The sequence below is a fragment of the Apis cerana genome, linkage group LG11, assembly GCF_029169275.1.
Source record: "Apis cerana isolate GH-2021 linkage group LG11, AcerK_1.0, whole genome shotgun sequence".
In the NCBI taxonomy this organism is placed as follows: Eukaryota; Metazoa; Arthropoda; class Insecta; order Hymenoptera; family Apidae; genus Apis; species Apis cerana.
Window position 1 is genome coordinate 11586082 of NC_083862.1, and position 26644 is coordinate 11612725.

The following is a 26644-nucleotide window of genomic DNA, read 5'->3' on the forward strand; positions in this document are numbered from 1 at the left end:
ATCATCACAGAGGTCGAGGTGGCCCTGCTCTCGAGATATTCTTAAAATTAACCTCCTCGAGCAGGCGAAGGAGTCAAGTGGGCCGATAACGCGGGCCAATTTCCCTCTGTTTCTTCCTTCCCCCTTCCTGTATGGCCAGCCACCGGCTCTTTCGGCTTCTCGGTACCGAGGTTAGACCACTCGAGGACCACTTTGCGAACAACCACGATCCTCGTTTCTCTTCTCTTTCCGTCGTCCCTGTGAGAAACGTGGAACAAAGCGTGAAGGGTGTGGGGACGCTCTTTTCGGGAAATAAAGTAGGATTCCGTTGGAGGGCTTCACGAAGCTTCCCATCTAAGTGATAAACCGTTGCGCGATGAGAACGAACGTTTTTTGGGGCTTTCAACGTGTGTTGTTCAATTTGTTCAAGTTGCATTGTCAAACTATGTACAAGATTATTGGAAAAAAAAAGTTTCTGAAAGTGTACGTAAAACAATATTGTAATCTTAAATACTATGGTGAAATCGAAACACGATAATTTTAACTCTCTGACGAGATTCCAAAATACTGAAATGAATAATAAACATTTGACGTTATAAGTTATCAAGACTAGTAAACGGAACGTGATAATTGAAAGCAGAAATACGAAGTGTCTGTAACATTTAATGTGTGAAAAAAAAAAGAAAGAAAAAAAAAGAAAATAATCTCAAGAAGAATTTGGTAATCGGTTTCAAGCGTTCCCTCCATGGTTTATCGATCGTTTCCCCACAATTGTCACGGTTCTTATAAGACAAAATAGAATTGATTTACAAAGCGGACTTACTAGAAACGTCGATAGGCTCTCTCATTCATCCAGGTCGATAAATTTTCAAAGGATTCTCGCGAGAATGCGGCCAGCAACTCGGATAAGCCTGGCAAGACTGAAGAGGTAGGATTATTTGCCGATGAAAATCGTGGCTCTCTTTATTTTCGCTCGACGCCTCCTGGCATCTTCAGGTTTGTTGCCACATCAAGAAACCCTGGTGCGCGATTAATCGGCCACGGCCAAGTCTCCAGTCTTCCAGACGACTCTGGATGCTCGTTGACCAAGGACGCGGGGATTAGAATAGTATTGGGAACGCGAGTTCGATCGTCACGTGCGCATTGACATTGACCGATTTTTAACACCGTGTTTCTTTTTTTCTTTTCTTCTTCGTTTAATTTTAAGACAGAATCTGTTTGTTTACTCGTTTAATTTTAGAACACACGATCCTCTTTTTCGTTTGTTTGTTTGGGATAGAATTATCGTTGACTTTGATTAATAAAATGGCTTTGCGCGTATCAAAAATTTGAAAATCGTTATATTCATGTTGCAGATTATTGTGAAGTGAATGCTTCGCCTCTGTTTTATTTCAAGATACACCGATAAAGTCGATTCGCGTCTGGTGCGATCGAACGATGCCCGACTATTTTTGAATCAGTACTACTCGATCTCTATTCAAAACATTACTTTTTAAACCTTCTTCGAAGTGTAAACTCTGGCCAAAGTATCTTTGGAATTGTTGGAATTTTTGCTTCCACTGAATTATCAGTCTCTCGGAAATCGATATTGCTTAGGACGTAATACCTTTGCAAAAATGTTTTTTACAAAAATATATTACCTTGTATATATACATTCTTTCCTCTTAAGAAAATATAAGTACAAATTGTTTCTATGATCCTCGAGAAATATAACATCCATTTCCACCGATTTTCAGAATCGACTTTCGAAATGGAATCACAATCATCGTTCGTCGATCGTTTCGAGTATTTTCTTTTTTTTTTCGATTTCTCAAACGATTCTTCCAAAGGCACGATCGATCGACAATGGACATCGATCGAATCCTCTCCTCGATCAAACTCATCAACCACTATCGACCAACATTCGCCCCTGTTTTTCCGCGATCACGAGCAATTTTTCCATCTTAAACAAACCCATTCTGCGCTCACCTGTCCCCCACACTTTTACTCTCAACTTCGATCGACCACATCGCGGAAACCATCACTTCCGACATCATTGAATCGTTTCTTCCGCCTCGATCGTTTCGTCGAGGCTCGCGTTTCTTCGAAGCGCACGAATCCACGGGAAACAACACTTTCCAACTTCGTATTCGAGGTGAAATAAAAGTCTCCAAAACTGTCGGCACGCCTCGCGATAAATCAACGCGAAAAGCCGAGGGGGCCATTCATCAAAATCCCACCACGCTTTTCTCTGTTATCTCTGTTTTCCAGTCCGCATGATAATACCACGCGGGAAGAAATTTCAGAGAGAGAGAGAGAGAGAGAGAGAAAGAGAAAGAAAGAAATACTTCTGATTTGAAAATCCTCGTGATTCACTCACACTTTTTCCACTTCTCTTTCTTGCGCGCCAAGATCGAACTCGCCGATCGAAGAAGAGATAAAAAAACAACGGAGAAACTTTTAAAACGCTGTGTCGTTTTTTCCCTCTTTTTTTTACCGACAAGAGAAAAACATCTAAACGTAAACACTGGAAGAAGAGATAAGAAGAGACGCAAATTAAATCGCGTTTGCGCGGTTAAAGAAGGAAAAAAAATCTTCTCTCGAACGAATCGAATGAACGCGTTTCGACTCGCGATTCGTCGATTGGATCGTGAAGAAAAAAAAAAGTAGAAGAGCTACGTAAACGTAAGCGAATAAAAGAAGCGCGCCGTTTGGCTTCGTGCCCGACACTGAAGAAACGCACACGCACCGAGGTGACCCGCTCCTGTCGAGCATTCGTCGCCGTGTGCCGACAAGCGTGTGCTGTCAGTCCGTTCTCTAACATTGACAGCCTAAACTGCGAATCCTATGAGCCGTTGGCGTCCATGCTACCCCCGGAAGCCGGCTTTGCCCCCCCTCTCCCCGTCATCGTGCCTAGCTGTTAGGAACGCCGGGTTGAAAATGATCGTTTAAAGGTGGAGAGGTTTTAATGGAAATTTAGAATGTTTCGCTTAAGTGGTTTAACGTTACCAGGGTGTTGGTTGATACGAATGCTAGCCTCCTTTGGGAGAAAGAAGCTTTCATAATTTGATGAGTAATGCAATATGGAACGATCGCGATGACGATGGATGTTGCACGAAGGTAGATTTGATAGATGGTGCATGTATTTATTGATATCTTGTCCGTAGATCGTTAAGAGATCGTTAAATTTTTTATCCAATAAAATTTTCAATCGTTAAAATCCGATAGGAACGACGATAAATGGTATCGAGAGAAATACAGTAATAACAATGAGGATGAATAAGAAAGAAAACGCGCAGCACTTTAAAATTAATAAATTCAAACTTGGAATTCTACCACCAGTTCATAGCCACCCTTTGAATCGTACTCGACCAAGGCTCAGGGATCTCCAACTTTCACGGGCCAATATACACCCCCTTCCTTCGACTATTCCTTAAAAAATATCCCTCCTACAAATATCCCCGAATAAATTAAACACAAAGGTGAACGAAATAAACTCTCCGCTCCATCATCCCCCGTTTTAATTGGCTGATTAGGGTAACTTGGAATCAATCTCCAAGTTCTCTGCGAAACAACGAGCCGGTTTGAGATCCCTGATCCATACTTCCATCCATCCCTGCAACAGCACGTGCACGTTTTTCGTCCTCGCGAGGGCTGTTCCACCCCTCGCTCTCCCTTCTCTGAAATCCTCCCCTTTAATCTCCGGCTTGCTTTCTTCCATGGAAGATCGGTTTGTGATTTCGACAGCTGCTCCTTTCTAATCGGGACCGCGACAATTCCTTTCGTTACGATTCCTTGAACTGGGTGGGGGATGGGGGCGGTCCATCGAATCGAAGAAGAATTCTCTTTGTTTTCTTTTTCGAGGGGGTTGCATTTAGGCGCTTCTTCTTCCCGCAGGCGAAATTTTTGGGGGATGTAAATTGAATTTTCTGGATTTAATTATAAAATTTATGAGAATCATCGAGATGATGATAACGTAGGGGGATGTACGTGCGATGTTGATAATGTGTTTATATATGTTTTTACTAGTATTTGTTTGCGATACAATGCATGCAATAATTACATTAGTTGTAAAATTTTTATTTTTTAATATCCATATGAAAATATTTAATTTTTAATCGATTCATTGTATTGTTAGAATAATATGTAAATATATTTCGAAAGTTATGTGGTTGATAACGAGTTACGTTCTAAGATTACAGAGGAGAAAATAATTTTTTTCACGAGCTAGAAGTAATTTGAAAATTATGTTGCAAATGTTTCTTTCCTACTTCTGCCGTACATGTGTTCAAAATGGTCACCATTTGAACAGAGTGTATCCAAGGCTGGTAACAATGTGCCAAGCTTATCCCAAAATCACAATTTCCACGTTTTCCCTGTTCCCGATTCCCACATTTAATCCCTCGTTTCTATTCTTGAACCATCGAACAGATCGATCTGTGATCCAGCTGTCGCCATTGTCCTTTAACGCCGCTTGTCCATCAAATCTCAGACTGGTATTTGTCGTAAAATTCTCCGTATGTTTCAACTGTGGTAATTGGTCAACAATTATGCAACGTTTCGATATGTATTTCGTGAACAAAATTTTAACAATTTTTTCTCCTCTATGCTTCTTTGTTTTTCTCGTGATTTATTTAGGTGATTTATTTTAAGGTAACAAGTCGAGGAAAGTTTTGTTCTTTATTTCAGCGATAGGGAGTTATCGATAGCTATTTTAAGTAAAACTTTGAATTCCAAAAGTCAACTATAAATAGAGAGAACGAGCTGGGGTGAAAGTATAAAAATATTTTCCAGGAAAACAAACTGTCTGATAAAGTGTAACAGGTTTTCAGATATCACAGATCGTAAATCTTTTTAAAACTATCGATGACTTATTCATACTTATTCACCTCAAAATTATTTCACTGCACCATTCTTGATCATTCCATTTTTATCACCTTAAATTTTTCAACATTGTTTTAAACAAAAAATTAAACCTATAATAAAAAAAGTAAAAGATATTCTCTCTTCAAATCGAAACGAAACAACCCTCTTCAACGTCCATTTCGTCTGGGAGACATCCGTTATCTGGACATCCAGACACCGAGCCACCTCGATTGTCTTACCTCATCCAGTAAACGTGCAAGGCCTTCTTTCTCCCATTGTCGAAGAAGTGGCTTCCAGAAGTGTCGAGGAGCCCCTTCTGCACGCGATTGGCCCTTTGTCCGTGGCACGTGTGCGTTCTCCTCTGTACTCGTGCATCTGCGCCGTCCCAGGAAGTTTCTTTTCCACCGATTGATGTACACCGGTTGTCATCGATCCTCCCCTTTCATCGTTCGTAAATCAAGCAAGGAGGAGATTCTATACGCGTACGTGAACCAGGAAGCGCAATACAGCATCTGCCGCCACGTGAAGACGATCGTTAGACGGATGAGGAACGCAATGGAGGCAGCAGCCTCGTAACGTGTGATTTATTATATTGAAAGTTGTAAGGTGAGGAATGTTTTCGCTTGTTTTCTCAACTTGTTCAAATGATCGTGTAAAAGGGGATAATGTGGTCGGACTTTGAATTTTCGTGAGTTAATTTTGGAGCGGATCGAGCGTTTAAAAATTGTTAACATTGTGCAAGTTTTGGTTAATTTTTTTTTTTTATATGAATGTATGATTTTGGGAAAAATGAGAATTTTTTATCCTAGAACATATTTTTAAATTTTTTTCTCTTTTATTTTGTAAATATTTTTATTTATTTATTTTCTTCTCTATGTTAACATCCTTCTCGATTCTTAATTTTCGTTCACAATGATCATTGAGTGATATATTAACGCGGTGAATTAGACACACGGTCTCCTAGGCAATTCCCTAGCGAAACGAAAAAAATCGTATCCGGTCTGACGTGCAGTCACGTGCAACCCTGCGGTCTTTTCCACCCCGAGCCACCCTTTAGAATGGGGCAGCCCTTAGGGCACGCGCTGTTAAAATTATAGCGACATGTGCGACTAGTCACGGCTCGTTTGATACGCAAATTCTAAGGAAAGTTTAGTAAAATTGGATCTTTAATTCACATATTTCGTACTCTCATATTTTAACGCGATAATCGAACCGAAACATCCTGTAAGCATCGTCCTAATGAAGGGTGGTCAAGCTAGAAAAATAGCCATTTCATCGTGATTAATGAATTTTATCGAATCTTCTGTTATTAATTCCGTTATTAATCGAAAATTAATAGTAAAAAATTATCAATAATATTTCATCAATAATAATTGTAATTATTTTAATAGATTTGATAAAAATTTAGCAAAATACTATTTTCATTTCTTTTTTAAATGGATTCTGCGGAATTAACTTTTGATCACTAAATTTGTAGTCTTTTTACAATTTTTATAAGAAGATTAAATATAAAATATTCTATTAGAAAATGTAAAACTTTAGATTGGTCGATGAAAGAAAATAAAAATTACCATAGATAATTACCACATAAAAAGGTACAAGAAGGATTTGCATGCATGATTAACTTATTCAAATTCGCCATGATTTAATCCGATTCGAGGATCCCGATTTTCAAACCGATTTTCTTATGTCCTCCAGATTTCTCTAATTTTACAAAAATCTATTAAGAAAGACAACGTGTGAATAAAAATAGAAAATGATTAAATATTGATTTCACGAAAAATTTACATTATTGATATCGTTTCTCGTATTAGTACCAAAAATCCTATTCTTCAACAACGATCGATCTCGTTAAATATATTCTCTATACACTTATTAATTCTACAAAATTCTACTTTTAATAATATTAAAACAGAAAACAATGAACAAACTTGCTAAATATATCCTCGTTAAATAATATAACGCGATATTCAACGCTTCCTCCATACACCATTCACGATTAATGAGGTTTCGTCTACTTCGAAACTGTACAATCATCCTCTACCACCCTCTATTCCTTCTCTCTTCGCTCTATCGATTCTTTATTCAACTGCATATATAATTCACTAGTTGCAAGTAAATGGTATATTTTCGTAGAGCATTTCGTGTCACAATGTGATCGAATGATTTAAACGTGTAGTTTCACAAAGACAGAAAGATTAGACAGCAACCCCTTTGGAGATTCTTAATGAGATTACATATCACATGTATCCTATGAAACTGTAAATATCGTATTGCATAAAACATGTTCGTGACGTTTTTTTAATGATGCACATTACGATTATATAAATCGAAAAGAGAAATCCCATATGGATGATATTTAATATTATTGTTGTTTGCATTTTGCTGCTAAAAATTAAATTAAGATTGAAAACTTGATAATTTTAAGTTTAAATAACAGCGATATTTAAAAAGCGATTCCATATTCTTTCTCAAAAAAACTTCCCTGCAACAAACAAATTATAATGAATATTAGATAATTATTAATAAAAAACTAATGCTTTAAATTATATAATAATTATTGCGTAATTTAAACTTACATCATTAATATATTATAATTTATTTTTGATTTTAACAAATTTTTATTTATAATTTATTTTAGAATCGATACGCGATCTTAAATAACGCCACGTTTATAATTAAATGTTAAAACAAATATAGACAATGAGAAGAAATAGTGGGAGAAGGATAAAAATAAATTAAAAATTGTAACATAACGCCATCTCTAGAGTGTCTCAAATGAAACAAATTGAGAGAACAGTAAATAGTGGGAGAAAGATAGATAGTCAGAATTGATCATCAACACCATCTATTACGTGCCAAAAACATCTATTTTACTCATAAGATAAATTTTGTAACGAATGACGTGCACGTTCACGTCATCCGCCATACGATAGGACATTTTTAAATGCTCGAGAGATGGGGCTAACAGTCAATTCTTATTCTATTTCTATCTTTCTCGCACTATTTGTTCTCCTTTTTATCTGTTTTATTTGCGGCACTCTGAAGATGGCGCTGATTTCAATATTTTTACCTTGTATCTATCCTTCTTTCGCTATTTCTTCTCCTTAATTATACTTGCTTTGCAAAATTATGCATTCAAGAGACAGCTTGTACATCTGATTAAGTTTATTGTCTTCTTTTCCTAACTTATTGATTAAAAATCTTAATAAGCTCTATTCAATATAACAATTAGATACTACTTTCATGCATTGTATCGATGATCTAATTATTAATTAATTTACAGGAAGAAAGAAAATTGGATAATATAAGATAGAAAAAATATAAATCGATAATTTATAAAATTATAATATAAAGAAAATGAAAAATGGAGAACTCATAAATATTCATACCTCTCGTAGTGAATGTTTTTATTCAATTACAATAATAATCGCCATCGTCACGGTAATAATGTTATCAAGAATAATAATAATAATAATAACGATAATAATAATAATAACGATAAAATAATAATAATAATATTTACGATCGCAATTATATTATATGCAATGATTATAACATGGCGCAAAAAGAAGAATCGACAGGCTGGCGATGATTATCAATCATGCACGCGACATCCAATGACGATAATAATGATTATAACAATAATGAACAATAACAATCGAACAAAGCGTCGGTTCAATATAACAATAATCAAACAATACGTTCGCGCGCGTTGCACTCGGAGAAACGATGAATTTTCTTTGTTTCTTTACATTTATTCTACACGTGTCCGTGATTGTATCGTGTGTGTAGTATATACTCACGTATAATTATTATACATTATACAGGGTGTAAAAAATCGAACAACAATCCTTTATTTCTATCCTATAAAAGTCAAACAAAATTCTGATTGTATACGCTTTTAGAAAAGATTCGAGGAATAATCTAATCTCTATCCACGAATGAAATAAATAAGAAAATCTAAAGAAGAATTTTATTTAGATTTCTATTTCGTCTGTTTCATTTTCCTCGAGTGAAAGTTTAAGAAAAAAAAAAAAAAAAAAGAAAAATTTATTCGGACGATTTAAAATTAATGTTTCAAGCAGATTTATATAGCAGAATCTTTCTTCATTCTAGAATAAATGAAAGAAAGCGAACCTAGAAATCTAATTTTTCCTGAAACAACAGTTGCACAACGAGCAATCCGATAAGATCGTTCGAACATATTTCTTTTACACCCTGTATACTTCTAATGTATCAATGTATACATGTTACTGGTGTAACAATTTCATCCATACGATCTCCTCTCTATCTCCGTTCCACGACGATGAGCGTATTAATCGATGGTTCGTTAATTAACGCGACGTGCTACATCGTTTTCATCCATTGGAACGTCGTTTCTGTCTTCATGTTTTTTTTGTGTGTCACATTTCTTTGTGTATGCTTTGTACGTGTGCGCGCGTGTCTGTATGTATGCGTGTGAATTGTTCTCTCTCTCTCTCTCTCAATCTCTCAATCTCTCAATCTCTCTCTCTCTCTCTCTCTCTCTCTCTTTACGTGTCGTATACGTGTCGGCTAAAAGGTGTACGAAATCGGCTGCAAAAAGGATGATCTATGAAACGCGGTATGAACGAGCGGTTTGCTTATGTACAGAGTGTTCCTTTGAAACGTTACGAGTACAGTTACATCTGATTTACAATTCGATCAGCGATTTTATCCGCCAAGTCCGCACAGTCGGATTCGTTTCTTCGCGACACGCCTCGATAATTTTCGCCTCGCGAATCCTGCGCGCGCTGAATCAATCCTTGCCACGTCTTCTCATTCCATTCCATTTTCTCGCACGTTTCACGACGATTTGTTGCGAGGGTGTGTACGAAGCTTAAGCTAAAGATCCACTCGATTGTCGTTCGAGTCTTCTTCTTTTCGCGGTGGCACCGTGAATGGGCGAGCCTCTGCGTCTCGAAATTTTTTTCATCACCAAAACAACAACGATCAATTTCATTCCGACGACAATGAGATATTTCCCGCGTTCGACGTTTAAGAAAGTTTAGAGAAAGTCTTTCCAATCTTTAATACTCTTCCATAATTACAACTTTATTCAGAATTTATCCTTCGTATCTGTTCTGTTCCTCGATTTCCTCCTCGGTTTCCAATTCATTTTCGCTTCCACGAAATCGAATATATGAATCAATCATTTAATTCAATCGTTTGTACTTCGACGTAAAATTAATTTCTTATTCTAAGTCGATCACTCACAGAAAACTATTATTATTTCTCAAGCTTCTTGCAACTGTTCTTCCTCTAAACAATATCCAAGATCCACGATCCTCGTCCTCCTCTAAGAGATCAATTCCCCCATTTTTGTCTCGTCGGAATCGGCCGCAAGAAGGAGGAAATCCTTCGTTTCGAACGCAGTCACGTGCTTCCTCCCCTGTTCGAAATCCGTGTCTCACCTTTCATCACGTGATCGGATCCCCATGATCGGTGCAGAGGATCGATTTCAATGCTCGCCCGCACTCACGGTTCCAATGGCCGATCGAGAAAAAGCAAGTTTGCGGATGGTGAACGTGCGAAAGCTGAACAGGTTTAACGTGGTTATTACGAGTCCGTGTATTTCTCGTTTCGTTTCTCTCTCTCTCTCTCTCTCTTTCTCTCGCTCGCTCTCTCTCTCTCTCTCGCTCGCTCTCGCTCTCTTTCTTTTGTTTCTGTTTGTTCGTTGAAAAAATAAATCGCTCTTTTCTAGATTACGACGCTCTTTCTTCTCTGTGCAGCGCGACACGCGCAATTTTTTGTGACAGGCCCTCATCGGAGCCCAACGCTATTATTTTAAATAATGCAGGGTTCTCGTGGACGCGACCCAGTTTGTGTCTCGTCTAAAGTGTTCTCCTCTAATCGATACATCTACGATCTATCGCGATTGGTTTTGCTCGATTTCTTTCTTGCTTCCCCTTCGAGCTCTAATTGATTCGAATCGATTGCCGACTAATTGTTCCGTGGCTTGTTCGCCCGTTGGGGACGTTGAGTCTGAATCTTTGGAATTAATTTTCTTTCTATTTCTCTAGCGATGGTTTATCACTAAATTATATACAATTATACATGTAATGTAATTTTATTCACAGAAACTAGTTCGTTAAATCTTCTTTTTTGTAAAACAAAAAAAAAAAAGAAAGGAAGAATAATTGAGGGATCGTTTGTATCGAGTCCGAACAGTGTAATTCTCAAGTAATAATTATTATTAATCTTCTAGCAAATGATCAAATATTGATATCAGCCTCGCTGTAATAATTTCGTTTTTCTTCTTAAAAGAGATAAAAAGATCAATTCCAAATATTCGAGCAACGTTACCTCTTTGTCAAACTGAACTTGTCAAACTTGGACAGAAAGAAAACATCAAAGTGGCGAGAAGAGCACGGACTATGGAGCGGAGACATCAACGCTGGATTAAGCGCGAACGTTCGATCTGCTTTACCGGAAATCGGTAACGAAACCGATTTTCCCTGAGAATAAAATCGTCGTCGTTAATATTGTGATCGATCGTCGTCACTCGATTTTAATTCCATTTTCATTAAATCATGATCTCCAATTCGTTCTCCATCAAAATTATTATCGTCGAATCGAATAAAAAAAAAAATAATCGATACTCGATGGGTAGACAGATCGATAGATCGTGGAATCGAAGGGGAATCACGATGGTCTTCGTTGGTACGCTGCGTATTCTGCCTTTCTCTTTCGCTGCTCTTTTTCGAGAATTGGAAAGCGATCAACCGAGAGCGACAGTTTCTGTTTTCCTTGAGACACGTTTACGTTCGAAACTTCCGTCTGCCAGACGAATAAAGGGAACTTGGGAGTGGAAAAATAGCTAGCGACTTTTGCTGTTTTCTCTTCTTGCCTCGATGGGATCGGAGGGAGGGATCAGCGACCATGAGCAAGATAAAATACATCGTGCAAGATAAGACGTAGCCGTTAAATGTACGTGGTAATTGCAACAGTTTGGCAGTCTTTAAACGATAAACATTTCCATTTCCATTCTTGTTTTTGAATACATTGCAAATCCGATAAAAAAAAACTTACCGATAACGTTCTGAATCGAAAGTATCAATTTATCGGGGTGAAATAAAAAAAAGAAAGAAAGATAATATTCTTTCAAAATTTCTTAAACTTAGACGAATTTTAATAAGGAAGCTTGGAGAATTCTTTTCAAGCCGGAATGCCGCTTATTTTTATCGGCGAGAAGGAAAACAAACCTCGATAAATCCTTTCCTTTGAGGATCGATACATGGCGTATAATTTTCTTAATAACGATTTAGAAAAAAAAAAAACGATTTTAGAAAATTCGAGCGTGGATCATCGCTCGAAAATTTATCCATCTCCGGAACCGAGACCGATAGAACCAGTTTTCCCCCACTTTCCTGTTTTACATAACTCCTCGACCAGAAATATAGAATATAACCAACGTCGAATCGGATCGTTAAGCAAAATCGAGAGATCGGAAAAAAAATCGCTCGCCGCTGGTTCCTCGTTTCGTTTCCACAGGGAGTTGATCAAGTTGTGAGAAGTTGAAGCGGGATTTTCCTCGATCGGTTGATCGGTTCGCTTTCTTTTTCTTTATTCATGTTTCTTCTTCTCGTTTCTTCAAAGCGGTAAGGCATTGTCGGATATGTCAGCTGAGATCTTCGAATCGCTCCTGTGATTGCGTTGCATCGAAGGCTTTTTACAAAAATATCATCCCCTTTTCTTCTTTTCGCGCCCCACTTTCCATGATCTTCCTACTCTTTCATCTTTATCTTATTCTTTTTAATATAATTGTGACAGAGTCGGCCTGACTGTTTCGCTGATTTTTTTTTATTTTTATTTTTTTCTATTTCTTCTTTGTTTCTCTTTTTTTCCCCAGGGACGTCGGATGCTGCGTTAGAAAAATTCGCTTCGAAAACAGGAAGAAACATTAATACACGAGGTATCTTTTTAGTTTTGCATGTACGGTTAATCGAAAAGCAGCCAGCCGTGTTTACTGTCCGTCGTTTCTTCGTTTTTTTTTTCTTTTTCTTTTATTTATTCTTCCTCATTTGTCGTTCTTACAGTCGTCTCGAGACAGCGGTTATAATTGCACTTTTGTGCTAGAAAATAACGAAGAAAACAAATCAAGTGCACATCAGCAACGAAACACTTTCTTTTTCTTTTTTGAATTGTTTCTTCTCTGCTCGTCCACACGCGATGATTCCCATCTACGATCGTTTACACAACTTTTCTGACTTTTATGTTTCTTCTTCTTTCTCTTCTTGATTTTTCTCCTTTTTTATTCTTTGGCACATTTACCGGAATACGCATTGTACACGCATCCAGATACATCACCGTTTGGAAACGTTCTTCTCTCGGTTAATTTACACCAACGATTAAAAAATTCAATGTATATTTTTTTCCCTTTCAAGTCAAACGTTTAAGAATAGTTAACGTTATTTTCATTCGATAATATATTTTGATCGTTTACGAAATGAAAATTTTTCATTGAAAATCAAAAAATCGAAATTACAAAGAATCAGAACAAAGAGACAGAACAATCTTTTTCAAGGAAAAGTCCCAGAAGTAAAATAACACATTCATAAATAACACTATGAAAAATTGGAAAGAAAGCAATTTTCTTCGAATCTTTGAATCACCGGTGCCTCTCGTTTCCTCTCATCGGCTCGCCTTCCGATTCTGCTGTTCCGTTACACAAACGCGATAATAACTATTTAAGCTTGCACGGTATTTTTTTCGCGATTTTTTCTTTTTTTACTCCTTTTTATTTTCTTTTTTATCTTGTTTTTTTTTTTACTTTTTTTCTTTTTTTCCTCTTTAAAAGCGAGCAAAATCGCGGACGATCATCGGTTTTATTCGATAAAACGACTCGTGGACTCGTCGATATCCAACTTATACACACTACTAGTAAAATTACATTTAACTTGGTAACAGGTAGATATATTAAACAAGACGTATAACCATTTACTTTTACAACAACGTTCGCTACGTTATACTCACGAATTGATAATTATTAATACTACTACTCGTTTATGTAAATGTAATTATTGCGGTAACAATTACGTTATTTAAATAGTTGGCGAAACATGTTCTTAACAAACCAGTTCCTGAAACCGATCTTCCTTTCTTCTTTTTTTCTTTTTTTCTCTTATTTTTATTTATTTATTTTTTTTTGTTTTCTATCGTAGGAAATCAAACTTTCTACTTAATTTGAAATTTAATTCTACTTTCTTCCCTTCTCCATTAACGCAAACCACGTACGAATTCTACTTTCTTGTTCTTATTCAATGAAACGAGCGAAATAAAATTCCATCTCTAAAAGAATGAATCATTTTCATCCTGAGATGGATAGAAAAAATTGTAATATTTAAATAAATGAAATTAATAGGAACCGCTCTACTAACTCGCAATAAATTATCTTCCTCGTTTTTCCAATTAGCGACGCGGTGAAATCGACGCGATCGTGCGCCACGATCGAAAAATTCGATCGAGAATACAATAAAGATACAAATTGCATTCGTTTAGAAAAGTCTCTTCTCCTCTGATTCATCGTAAAAAATGTCCAAACGATGCTCGATCCACGACGAGAACGAAGTGAAAAAGCGTCGAAATATCTTTGTATGAAAAATACAGGGCGCTCGAGTTTTCCGAGCGTGGAGCACGGTTCGAATAGAAAGGAATCGTCGCTTTCAACAACAATTTCCACTATCGCGAATGATTATTTAAAGTTTCGCGCATCGTGGAAAATTATTCCTCTTTTCTTCCCTCGGACCACGACTTGAACGAAGAAATTTTTGACAAATTTTTGCCGCGATCGTCCGCGACCCCTCGAAAATTCGAACGATCAGGCTCATTGCTAAATACGCGTTTTTTTTTATTTTTTATCATTATTTTTTTTAATTCGTTGAAAATATTATCGCAATTATTCTTAGTAGAATAATACTCTCTCCGTTTTTCCCTTCTGCGCGCTCTTCACGATAACCGACCGCGCGACCGGAAGTCGGCGAGCGAGGTGCGATCGGGTAGGTACAAGTTTGCAATTCCACTACAATAGTCAATAATATTATCATATAATATATGTGTATATATAATATATTTTGTTAAGCCTCAACAATTCCCAATAATAAGTCTATGTTTAGTCTCTGCCTCTCCTCGATTCGGATTTTCGTCGATTTCGTTCTCTCCATCTTTGCATGCAACGCCGCCTGTTCACTTACTTTCGTACTAACGCTTATCTAGGTTATGTGCAAAAATAGAGTTTCGGGCATCTGTAGTCGAAGGTTCTAACAGGCTTAAAATTTAACATTCGAAATAAAATATTTTTAATCGAGAACTTGAAATTTGAGACAATACCACCAAATACACACATACGTACGTAGATATATATGTATATATGGATCCGTTTGAAATTATAATCTTTTTTCTCGACACCGATTGTCATCACCGCCGCTAAATAAGCCAACGAGGAATTCGATCGACGAAAATCCTGACCGACGACACCGTCCATAGGATCTTCGATAACGTATTTTAGTCAACAGCGAATCACCGTGTCTCACGTGTCTCTCATAATCGTGGCACGTTCGACTCGTGCACGTGAAAACTTTTCTTCGTGATCGTGTTCTGCTTCGAGCCATAACACCGTCGTCGTGAGGTGTTGGCACAAGTTCGTAGCACTCAGGATCCCACAAATGGTACCTCATACTTGTGAACCTTTTTTCTGTCTCTGGTTGAGAGTCTTTGATCGAATCTCGTTAGGATTAAAGGTATCGTAATTAATATACGCGAAGCAATCCTAATAGTTTGGCACAGTCAATCTTCCAACTCCCATGCAACGTTATCCTTGCACTCATAGCGTCTTTCCTTTATATCAGATCTCATATTTCAACCGTATATTTCTTTTGTACTCCTGTGTTTTGTCTCCTTCGGATCTTCCATGTTTATTCCACGATTCTCGTCTCACGTCATGGAGCTGCCTCTCGTTACAGCTTCACGTGGAAAAGGATAGAAGCTTTCAACGTTACCTCGCCAACAAAGAGGCGATCATCACGACGATCAATTATCATCCAATTGACTCGCTAATCGTAAGTTTCATTCGCTACCCAACATCTTCTTTCTGTCCCCCTCCCCTCCCCCATGTGGCTCGCTTCTTTTTAATTTCTTTCTTTTTCTCTTTTCTCTCTCTTGTTTGTTCTTCCTCGAGAATTCCCACCACCAAGGCCAGGTTCGATTAGCACCTGACTGAGAGCTCGACCGTCGAATCGGGAGCGTTCGATGAAGATGAAGAGCAAGCTCGTCCTTCTCCTACATCTCGTCGATTTCTCTTCGTTTCGCATCGTTGTCGATCGATGACGAGCTTGATGATCGATTTCCTGGTCCATCACCGATCTCTTCAGCTTCTTGTGACGTCGGTTCAGCGTCGACGACGCTCCAAGTGTGTCGCGGGCCGAGCTCTGGTCAGGTTGGGCTACGGTGGTTCCGGCTCGGAGGTGGGAGATTCCTGCTACGCCTCCAGGAATATCAGTGCTGTCGGCTTCGGCTCCAGGTTGCTCTTCTTCGCCTCGACCACCAGGAACTCGATCTCGTTGCGATCGCGCCTCGCGAACGACTCCGCGATCAGTCTTGCCACCTCCTGATGATGGAGACCTGTCGTGGACACATCGGATCAAGTTTTAAATTTTATACGATTGGATCGACGCAGTTTGATCCAAGGTAATTACCTTCCACTTTGTGTCCATCGACTTCTAGGATCAGTTGACCGACCTCGAGGCCACCGGCCTCGTAAGCTGCCCCATTATCCTGTCAATACGTCGATTGATTAATTGAAGCTTCCCGATAATTTCTAATGATTTCTTGCTCGGATAAACAGACTATAAATATCGATCGACATTTTCATTTATTCAAGATTCCTTTTGATTCGCAATTGATCTTGGATTGCAATTTTTTATTGTAAAAATTTTATATCATATTAAGAATCACTTTTTACGTTCTATGTTTGAAATTTGAATTTTCAAAAAAGAGGGAAGCAAGAACGAATAATATTTCTTACGTGTATATTGATGATCCTGGGCAGTGGATGTTTGGTATTGGCGCCGCCCTCGATGGCAATGCCCAAAATCGACTTGGTCTTCTTCACGGTGATCCTCAGGTTGCCCTGGTGATCGGGTACCACCAAAGCTCCGTCCTCTTCCCTTCTTTCAGATATTTCGCTCCTGGCCAGTCTCTGAGCGCTGTGATGCCTTCGTGGCGGACCACCCGCACCCCCAGCACCCGCTGTAGCGGCACCAGAACCACCCTCCTCGAGGAGCTGAGCCTCCTGCATGTCGAAGCTCCGCGAGAGCTTGTGCGCGAGTTCCTGAAACGGGCACAGCTTCGTTTCATTCGGCGGAAATTGAGCACCCGGCCTCGCTTCCGGTCGACCTTGCAGCATCGTGACAGCCACCGTCTATCGATTCCATTTACATTCTCCCCTGTTTCTTCAAATTTTTCCCTCTTTCAACGTTTATTTTTTGATTCGTTAATAATTTTGATACGATTTTAGAATAATTATTTGTCACTGAAATGATAACCGATCCAATTTTATTTATAGTTTACATGTGTTTCTCGAACACAGGTAAAAATTTACGTTCGTAAAAGAAAGTGAAAGGCGTTCTTTTTTTTTTTTTGAATCACGGTTAACTGTCACGCAGCCCATCAAAGCCACCTGGAACACGCACGATGACAGCACACAAGAGCTAAGGAGGCTGATGCTGACAAGTTCGTGTGCACGCTGTAGTCGAAGGGAGTCCTGGTAGTCTGTAAAGTTGGTAACACGGGAAGTTTTCATCATTATCTCGACGAGAAACACGTTACCATTATAGGTAATCATAACGACTGTTACTTTGCGCCTCGATACATTTCCTGACCACGATTCGTGTAAGAGTGTAAATGTACACCTTCGTACAACCACGAATAAGAATTTATACAAATATAATTCGATGTAATATGTTTTCAATATCGTTACACATAGGGTAAATATCATCTATTCAAACTCAACAATTTCATCAAATTCTCTTTTCAATTTGCATCGCCTACCGGGTATCTCTTCTCCACAACGGTGCACATCTCTCCCGGTTACCTATATGCAATCGTATCACAACATCGTGACAGGAATAAAAAAAACAGTATGAATAAAAAATATATATATAAGAATAAATATAAATATATTTATATTTATATTCATATATATATATATATATCGATATAGGTATCACAAGAGTATATTAAAAAATTAAGTTTCATGCTTGCTGATAGGCTGGTAGCAGTTGGGTGTTGGTGGTGCTCGGACAGAGTGGTGGTGGTGGTAGTGGTGGTGTTTTTCGTGCAGTTACGATCGAATCAAATTCTCGTTCTGTTTCTTTTTCGTAAATAAAACCGATTGCACGATCATCTTCGAACGATATCAACGAAATTTCACTTCAATTTTCAATCGTGCGGGGTAAAAAGACGAGAGAGAGATATCACGAGGCAGGATGATGACAGAAATGGAGTGCCTGACGATCGCAACAGCCTTCCCTCGCCAAACTGGTCGAGTTTCACGAATTTCGAAACTCTCGCGCGAAACTTCTTCATCCTCGTTTCGATTTCCAAAGCGAGCTCCGCATTTTTTTTCTCTTCTTTTCTTTTTTTTCTCCAGTCGTTTCGAGAATACCTAACCAGTTAATGCTACCTAACTCGACGAGTAAGAGCCAGAGGGTCAACTCGAGACGAATGTTAAAGATGTTCGTCGAACGATGGAATTCGGCCTGAAATTCTCGGTTTCGAGAGATGCACGGGAAATGTTTGGGAATTCGTCTAATCCGACCATCTATCTGCGCGCGTCAAATTTCCGGCACGCAGATGCAACCGGATCTGTCTAGGTCATGGTCGACGGGCATGGAAATCGAGCGAATTCGCAGCCGAGGTTTCGCGGCCGGCCACTTCCTCGCGCGGAGAAACGCGCGAATCGCGAGCGGTGAAAGTGTTTCGTGATCGAACGCGCGTGCGTTTCAATTTCTCTTCCTATCCGCGACCAAATTCAACGGATTCGAGTCCCGTTTCGACACCTCGAATAATTGGCGAAAAATAACGAATGACAATAGAAGAAATCTTTGGAGCGATTGTTCGTGCGATAAAAAAGAGAAAATGAAATTTTAAGAAAAGGAAATTTAGGAGTTATTGAATTGAAGGAGAAGGCAAAAAGAATTTTCCACTTTTCCTCTTCCTTTCCTTCGAAGAGATGATTAAATATAAAATTATAATAATAATAAGAAGCAAAACGACGCGTGAACGTTCATCTTTGTTGAAACTCTAACCGTTGAAACTCGTCGGATTTTCCGGTTCTCTTCGACTGTTCCACGTTCGGTGAAAACTTCTCTCTACGCTTTCTCTATTGATTTACCGTCCTCTATTACCTATTTTCTATTACCGATCGAGGCTTTCTTCCTATGTTGCGGATTCTATCGACCGTCTACGATCACGAGTTCCACGTTTCTAACTTCTAATTTACGAGTCTCTAACACTGGAATCGGGATGAAACGAATAATGGTACCTATATATATATATATATATATATATATATATATATATATATATAGTTGTAGCTCTACGTTCCGTTTGGATTGTGAATAAATTTGAGAATAAAATCTTTGAGAATCGCTCTCGAGAGTTACTTTTCGCAACTGCGTTGTGAATAACGAGAGTTGAGAAATTTTTTACTCTCAAATTAATCTTTTATTTATCCTTTGTATGTGCGAAGGTAATCTCGATTATCGCTAATACTGTATTTTGATGTGAGTAAAGTGATCGTGCATGCCAAGACATCTATATAAAAAATACACTTTGACATATGTTCAAAACTGTATATATAATTATATCGTGTTATTGTTCAACGCAATGTTATAATTATATATACGTTGCATAGATATTACAGTAGTCGTGCGTTGAATATATAAGTTAAGGACAAATCGAAAGTAGCATGTGCAAGACATCTAAGAAAAAACACGTACACACCTATCGCTATTTCGACTAAATTCGCTAATTCTCTCTAAGAGCAGAAAAAAGGAAAATAATGAAATTTTGGTGAAAAATAGGAAAAAGAGAAAGAAGTAACAAAGTAGTAACAAATAGATAAGTAGTGAGAAATATTATAGGCAACGTATATAGAGAGGGAGAATATAAAAGAAAGGCTAAATTTGGGAGAAAGAACTTCATGCCAAAGGGGATGATCATATTCGATGACTCGAAATTAGATGACGAAATTAAGATATAATTTTTACGTTTGGATGGATATCGAATATGATTTTACTTATTTATACTCCATATATGCTCTTTATTAAAATAAAAGAATTTTCTATTAAATTATTTTTTTAAATATACTTGGTGATATTGATTTAATTATACTTGGTTTAAAATTAAAATTATTCTCAATTGGAATTCTCAATTGGAAAGTTCTAAGTTTATCTATGCTGGAAATTTCTATTTAATACTACTATCTCTACTAATTAATTAGCGTTTCATCTAACTTACTCTCTTATCTATTAATTATTAATTTTCTGATGAATAATATTCAAAATATTTCGCTATTGATCTAAAATGAACTCTGAAGCAACGAAATGCTACTCTAATGATTAAATGAATACTAATGATTCTTGACATTTTCGAACTTAAATAAATCTCCTTCGCACGCGATATAAAATTATCATTTCAATTTATTCACGTAGTTTCCAATAAAACATCGCTTAAAAAAAAAAATAAATTAAAAAAAGCGAAATCCAAGAAATAAAAAGAAGAAAATTACTCCCATTTTCTCACGTATCGCAAAATTTTTATGGACAATCGATCATTTCAATCCCTTCTCGATTTACAAATAATTCGCGCGATACTTCGAGTCGCAAAGAACATCGCACAGAGATTTTAAAGAGATGCGATTCTCGCAAAAAAAAAAAAAAAAAAAAAAAAAAAGCTTCGAAGGCGTCGAAATTTTAGACAAAAATTTACAAATTTGCGTTGTTCGAAACATTTTAACGCCTTTTAAAACACTTGAGATTCGTTAAGACAGTCGTTTCAGTTTCAAGGAAACTAGTTGAGAATTTCCGCGCCATTCTTTAAAGCGACTCGAAGCTCTTAAATGAGACAGTGAGGAGAAAGAAAAAGAGAGAGAGAGAGAGAGAGAGAGAGAGAGAGAGAGAAGAAAATAAATTAATTTTAAAATAAAAGGAAAAGAAGAAAAAGGAAGAAGGTAAGAAAGACGGGAGAAAAATCGAGGGGGAAAAAAGAAAGAGATAAAAAAATATCTGTGCGTAAATAGACACTTTTGTGTGTTTATGGTTCGTTTGATATTAAAACTTACGAGGGGCCTGGCGCCCCAGTACCAGGATTTGACACGTTGCGTCAGCCCACCGAGCAGGTGGGACCTCCAACCACCGAAACCTCCACCACCTCCACCCTCTGAGCTCCTTTCCTCCCTTCCTTCGTCCTCATCCTCCTCCATATCGCGATCCCTTTCCGTTCCGCCTCCGCGTCTCCCATTACCGATCATCTCGGCGTCGCTACCATCGCAACCACCGTCGCTCTCCTGCGTCGCGACGCCGGGAGAAAAACATCGAAAGCCTCGTGTTAGCCCCATCGTCCGTCGTGATATCATAGGGTTGAATTTCATTCCCGTCCACGCGGAATTCGATCGAACCACCCCCCTCGTTTCCCTCGTTTTTCAGAAGTTTGTTCCGTTTTCTGTGATCTAGGGATCTCTAGGGCTCTAGGGAGTTTTCACTTTAAGAGGGCAGCACGTTTCTTTTTTAGATCGGTATATATCTTCTTGTGGAATAGTTTATCGATAATATTGGCGATTTGACAAGTTACAAGTTGTCGCGAATTGTTGATCTCTCTCATTCGTGATTTTATTTTGAATAATAGTAATTGGATAGTAATTGGTTTACTTGGAGAAATTATTTCACATATTAGGTTAATAAATATAAAAAGGGTTATTATTGGAAGTTGATATAAAGATTAGAAAGGGATTTTGGGAAGTTTGTCTTTTGTGCAGCTATGTTATTCTCTAATTATTTTCTAAAATTAGATAAAGATCTAATCTAAACTAATTAATGATTATTAAATTTAAACATAAACTAAAAGTATCTTTTCTAACATCGAACTATCTATTTCCAATCTTCTAAATATTTTCCAATCTTTATCGATTCGCAATCCCCTTTCGTATTCGCATAAAAATTACCAATATTGCATTACGATCAATAATAAAACAAAAATTATTTCAACTCCTTTAAAAATGACAAAGCACAGATTGGAAAATAGAATCCTAAAAATACATATTTTTAATCATCAAATATAAAATTCTACGAATAATATTCTTAAAATTTCTTCATTTTCCCTATCAAACAGATTCTTCCACCATTAAACTCACATAAATAAAACAATTTCTTAATTTTCGATTCCATTCTGTCAACCCTTTCGAGAGTTCAAAGATTCAAGATTGAATCTCTCGTTTCCAGCAACAACAATTCCAAACCTCACCAGAGTTCCAAAAATTCTTTCGAGTTGTTCTGCTAGTCTCGAAAGGGTTAAATCCCATCTCGTGCAATGATAACGTGCACACTGTTCCACGATTCCGTTATCCGCTATTAATCCTGGGCAATGAAGCCGAGATCGATTTATATCGTAATCGCTCGCGCCGGTGTACGATTTCACGGGGTGGCGTGAAAAATACCCCCGTGGTCGGTGGACGAGCGCGGTAATCATCATTATCGCGTCACCATCGCGGTAATCCAAGCCATTCCCATCCAATGCTAGGGCCGAGATAGTACGTGGAACGGAGAGGAAAATTCTTGTTCCGTGGCAGGCCTTCGATAATTCCAAGATTACAGGGAAATCGGCGCGCGATCACAGTCATAAGTGATTTCAAGGTTCCTCGTGTTGGAACGTAGACAACGTTCAACTGATTGCATGGATCGAGCATCACCTTTCTTAACTTCTACTTATCTTTCTTTAGATTAATCTGTGCGGTGAGATGAATGGAAAGTTTGTTGGAAGATCCTGAGAGGTTTGTTTGAGGATATTCGAGGTCTTTGTGTTTTGAATTATGCTGTTGTTTTTTTTTTCTTTATAATTGAATGTTTCAGCTCTTCGTGATTATTTACCATAAACATTTTTAATTTTCCAAGATTGTGATATATATTGTTATTATTCACGAATCCTGAGCTTCCCTCGTCTGTTCCTTTAAAGAAAATGACTTTAATTTTTAATAATTAGTAAAATGAAGTTTTAACGAAATAATATCTACACTCTCGAATTATCATTCGTAAAATCTTGGAAATTTATATCGAGCGATAAAGATTCCCACAAAATAGATAAAAACTAAACGAATACAAATCTTATCTCTGTGTATCTGTATTTATCCCCCTTCCCAGAAACTCGCATCATTGCATTTGCCATTCATTCCTAAAAATAATTCCTAAAAATTCTTCAACGCTAAACTATCATCAAAAAAAAAAATTCACCACAAAAAAGAAACTCCTTACACACAAAGCGAGGGTTCCACGTGCAAAAATTTAATCTCCCCTAAAATCACCAGATCCAATTCACACGAAGTCTCATCTCACGATTCATCCAATCCACTGTTATAACAGGAAACCCGCTATATTAATTTCCTCCAATCGCGCAAACACGAAAGGAGGAGCATCGCGTCGAATCCCAATTGTTCCCCGTGCATTTCTCGGCCGTGCGTTCGATTGTTCGAGGCAATTAGAACAGGTGTCCGCAATTAGCGGCGTTGAGAAGTCTTCGAAGCGCGAAGGGCCGCGTTTCGCGGAAAATCTCTTAGCGGCCGAGGAACTCGCGTAATTACCGGTCGCCAATTAATCGTAATTAACCGAGGACAAGGATCAGGCCATCGAGCATTTCCATTACCGTGGAACGTCGCGAACTATCTAACGGGACCCAATGAGCGTGATTCGTCCTTACACCGTGATTTCGATAAAATAATTCTTGCTAGATATATACACATATCGTCGAATAGCATATAGACACAGCGTCGCAAGAATCTTAATTAATGAATTACGCGATGGAAGAACGAAAGAATAAATACACGAAGTTTCAAAAGTTACATTATTTTGTCTTTTCTCTATAAACTAGTATTAATTTCTCTATTTCGATAATTCGATTTCGACATTTTTCTTTTGCAACTGACGTGCACGCGAAATAAACGTCTTTATATTATGGAATTGGTTCGACGTAGACGATAAAACAAGTGGTACAAATACATCTTCACGTATCCATCTTCCAAATATACTTTCCATTTCTTCGCGCAATTCTAGTTGGAAATGGCGCAAGAATATTGCATCGTGTTATTTTGTTTGCCGCCGTGTGTACGCGGTATACGTACAGTGAAACTCGAATCCTCGATAGATCCCGCGTCGAGAGCGGATAGATCGATATTGATCGTTGACCCAGATCGGGAAATCGGTTGAAGATGGGCGTCGGCTATCGTCGTGGAGCCTCGTTTTCGGCCTGGCTCGTCTTTCCCCGTATGTAACGGAGTCGAAAACTTTCTCCGGCAGTGACCCATTATCGGCCAGCCATTATTATCGCTGTTTCACGCAGCAGTCGGCCGGTTAAGGTTAGTGGGTAACCGCGGTTGTTGAATTACGAGCTGGATGTCGCCATAGAACAAGAGACGAGTTTTTCAGAGTGGAACGATATCTTCGTGGAACCCGGTGGAAATCCGCTCTTTTTGCGGATATAACTTTATCCATCATTAAAAGATAAACACCGTGGCGCGGATGTTGCAATCCCGCGATCTTCGGTGTCGATATATCGGCCTCGGAGAACCAAGTATCGATTCCTCGATTAGATGGATTTTGCACGTGGGCGGTGTTTGAAAACTATTATCATCCAGGGATTTTGCGCAACGATCTCTCGTCGGATTTCTATATTGCTTGTAGGTGTTCGTGAAAATATGTGATGAAATAAATTGCAATTTTTTTAAATATTTAGGGCGGACGTCGATTTGTTATTGAGTAGAGGTGTAAGTTTAGCTTAATATGGAAATTTATGTTGCATTGTAATTCGATATGTGGTAATTTTTGATAGAATTTTATACGATTTGTACGTAATAATTCCTCGCGAAATAGGAATTTTCTGAATTGTTGAATTCGTTATTTCCTTACGAATCGAGATTTTTCAGTGTATGTTCTGAAGGTTCATGGAAAAAGAAAATAAAATAAAGTAACGTTCGCAGCAGCGAATATTTGTTTCTTGTCTCCAAACATATGTGCATCATGTGATTGCGCAGACAATTATGTAAATTGCAATAGTTGTGTAACTATCGCGCAATTATAGGTATTGTAAAAAACCTCGTGACATTAAGATGATGCGTTAACTGCAATTATTGCGATCATCTTTCGCGCTTTTTATCGGTAAACAAAACAATAAAAGGCTTTAAATTCCTTCTATCCATATCTCCAAGCAGCATTTCGATCTCTCGATCGTCCATTTCATTCTATTATTTATTTAATCCGTTTATTTGCGCAACTTTGTATCAATTTCCCGTATTAACATTGACACACGCTCAACAGAAAAGTTGACAATCAACCCCAAAACCCAAGCAACTAATCGTGTTTGCACCGTTTCACTCCGCCCAATCCATTAAACTCCTCCATTCAATTAAACTCGAGACGCAGCTGGTAAAGTATATAATTAGTCCACAAAGAGTCCATCGATTTCGCAATTAAATCGTCTCGATATCGACCTTGCTCGAGCAAAGATTAAAATAGCACAGAATTCTATGTTAAATGCATCAAATTAAACCTCTCTTCTTAAATATTATCTATATCGGATCGAGCGATGCGAAACTGGAATGATTGGATTGCACGATGAAAAATCAATAAGGATTCCGCTTTTTCATTAATAAAATATAACTTCTAATAACAAGAGGAAACGTATCGGGTAAAAATCTGTCGGCAATTGGATACGTTATAACGCAAAACGTTCTTCATCTCACGTTTTCTTTTTCAAAATTCTTCTCGATCAAATAATTATTCGATCGAAAAATACGATCCCCAGCCGATCACCATCGCGAGATCGCCATGCTTCACGCTGCGATCCGTAAGGTTTTCATCTTAAGAAGCGAGAAAAAACGTAAATCCTTCGTCCTAAAAAAAGAAAGAAAAATAAAAAAAGAAGACAAAACAAACAACAAAATATAATTTACCCTCATCCTCTTTGCACACGATCAACAGTGCACGCATCTCGAATAAACTTCCCTGCACGTGTATTCCTCTCGTTCCTTTTTTCACGGATCGTGGACGCTGACCCACGCGAATAGTGGCTCGTTATTAATCGCGGCTCTGCATATACACAGTGAGTCATCGAAGGGGTCGCCTCTCGTAAAGGTAGCCGCAGGGCAAATAGAAGGATGATCCGTGGATCGAACCGGTTCGAAGATAAGGAGAGATAACCGGGAGGCGGCTCGGCGCATGAGAAATCGATCAAGAAACGAGCCTGCTCCAATTTTGCTTCGCGGCCGCAACTTTTTCCCGCCACTCGCTCCTCCGAGCTGACAATCATGGCCCGACGTATAATAAATTCTCCGCCACTTAAGTCATAAATGCGTTCTTCTTGTTCGAAAAAGAAAAAAAAAAAGAAAAGAAAAAAGGAAAGAAAAGTATTATACCACCGATCGATTTATTTATTTGATTTTATTGCGTACGATATTTGTTCGCATTCGTTGGAACACTCTGCTCGTAAATGGCGGTCGAAGATGATTCTTTTCCTTTTCTTTTGCGCGTGGAAAAAC

The 26644-nt window shown here is 38.1% G+C and overlaps 1 protein-coding gene and 1 long non-coding RNA gene across 10 annotated transcripts in view; one reads left to right on the forward strand and one right to left on the reverse strand.

Annotated features, from left to right (window-relative positions):
* Positions 1 to 91: 91 nt before the first annotated feature.
* On the forward strand, positions 92 to 12931 carry LOC133666975 (uncharacterized). Its single transcript, XR_009831920.1, has 2 exons — positions 92 to 233; positions 806 to 12931. It is a non-coding gene; the product is annotated as an uncharacterized LOC133666975 (long non-coding RNA).
* LOC107995072 (whirlin) overlaps positions 8220 to 26644 on the reverse strand; it is a 96444-nt gene continuing 78019 nt past the window's right edge. For 6 of the 9 annotated variants that reach the window (XM_062081888.1, XM_062081891.1, XM_028665393.2 and 3 more), the window contains 4 exons: positions 21188 to 21412; positions 16868 to 17173; positions 16539 to 16617; positions 8220 to 16464 (listed from right to left, as the gene is read on the reverse strand). In XM_062081888.1, coding sequence (XP_061937872.1) covers positions 16322 to 16464; positions 16539 to 16617; positions 16868 to 17173; positions 21188 to 21412 — 753 coding nt within the window. In that variant the 3' untranslated portion in view covers positions 8220 to 16321. The remainder of the gene's footprint in view (positions 16465 to 16538; positions 16618 to 16867; positions 17174 to 21187; positions 21413 to 26644) is intronic. The other 3 variants (XM_062081894.1, XM_062081892.1, XM_062081889.1) reach the window with 1 other exon arrangement.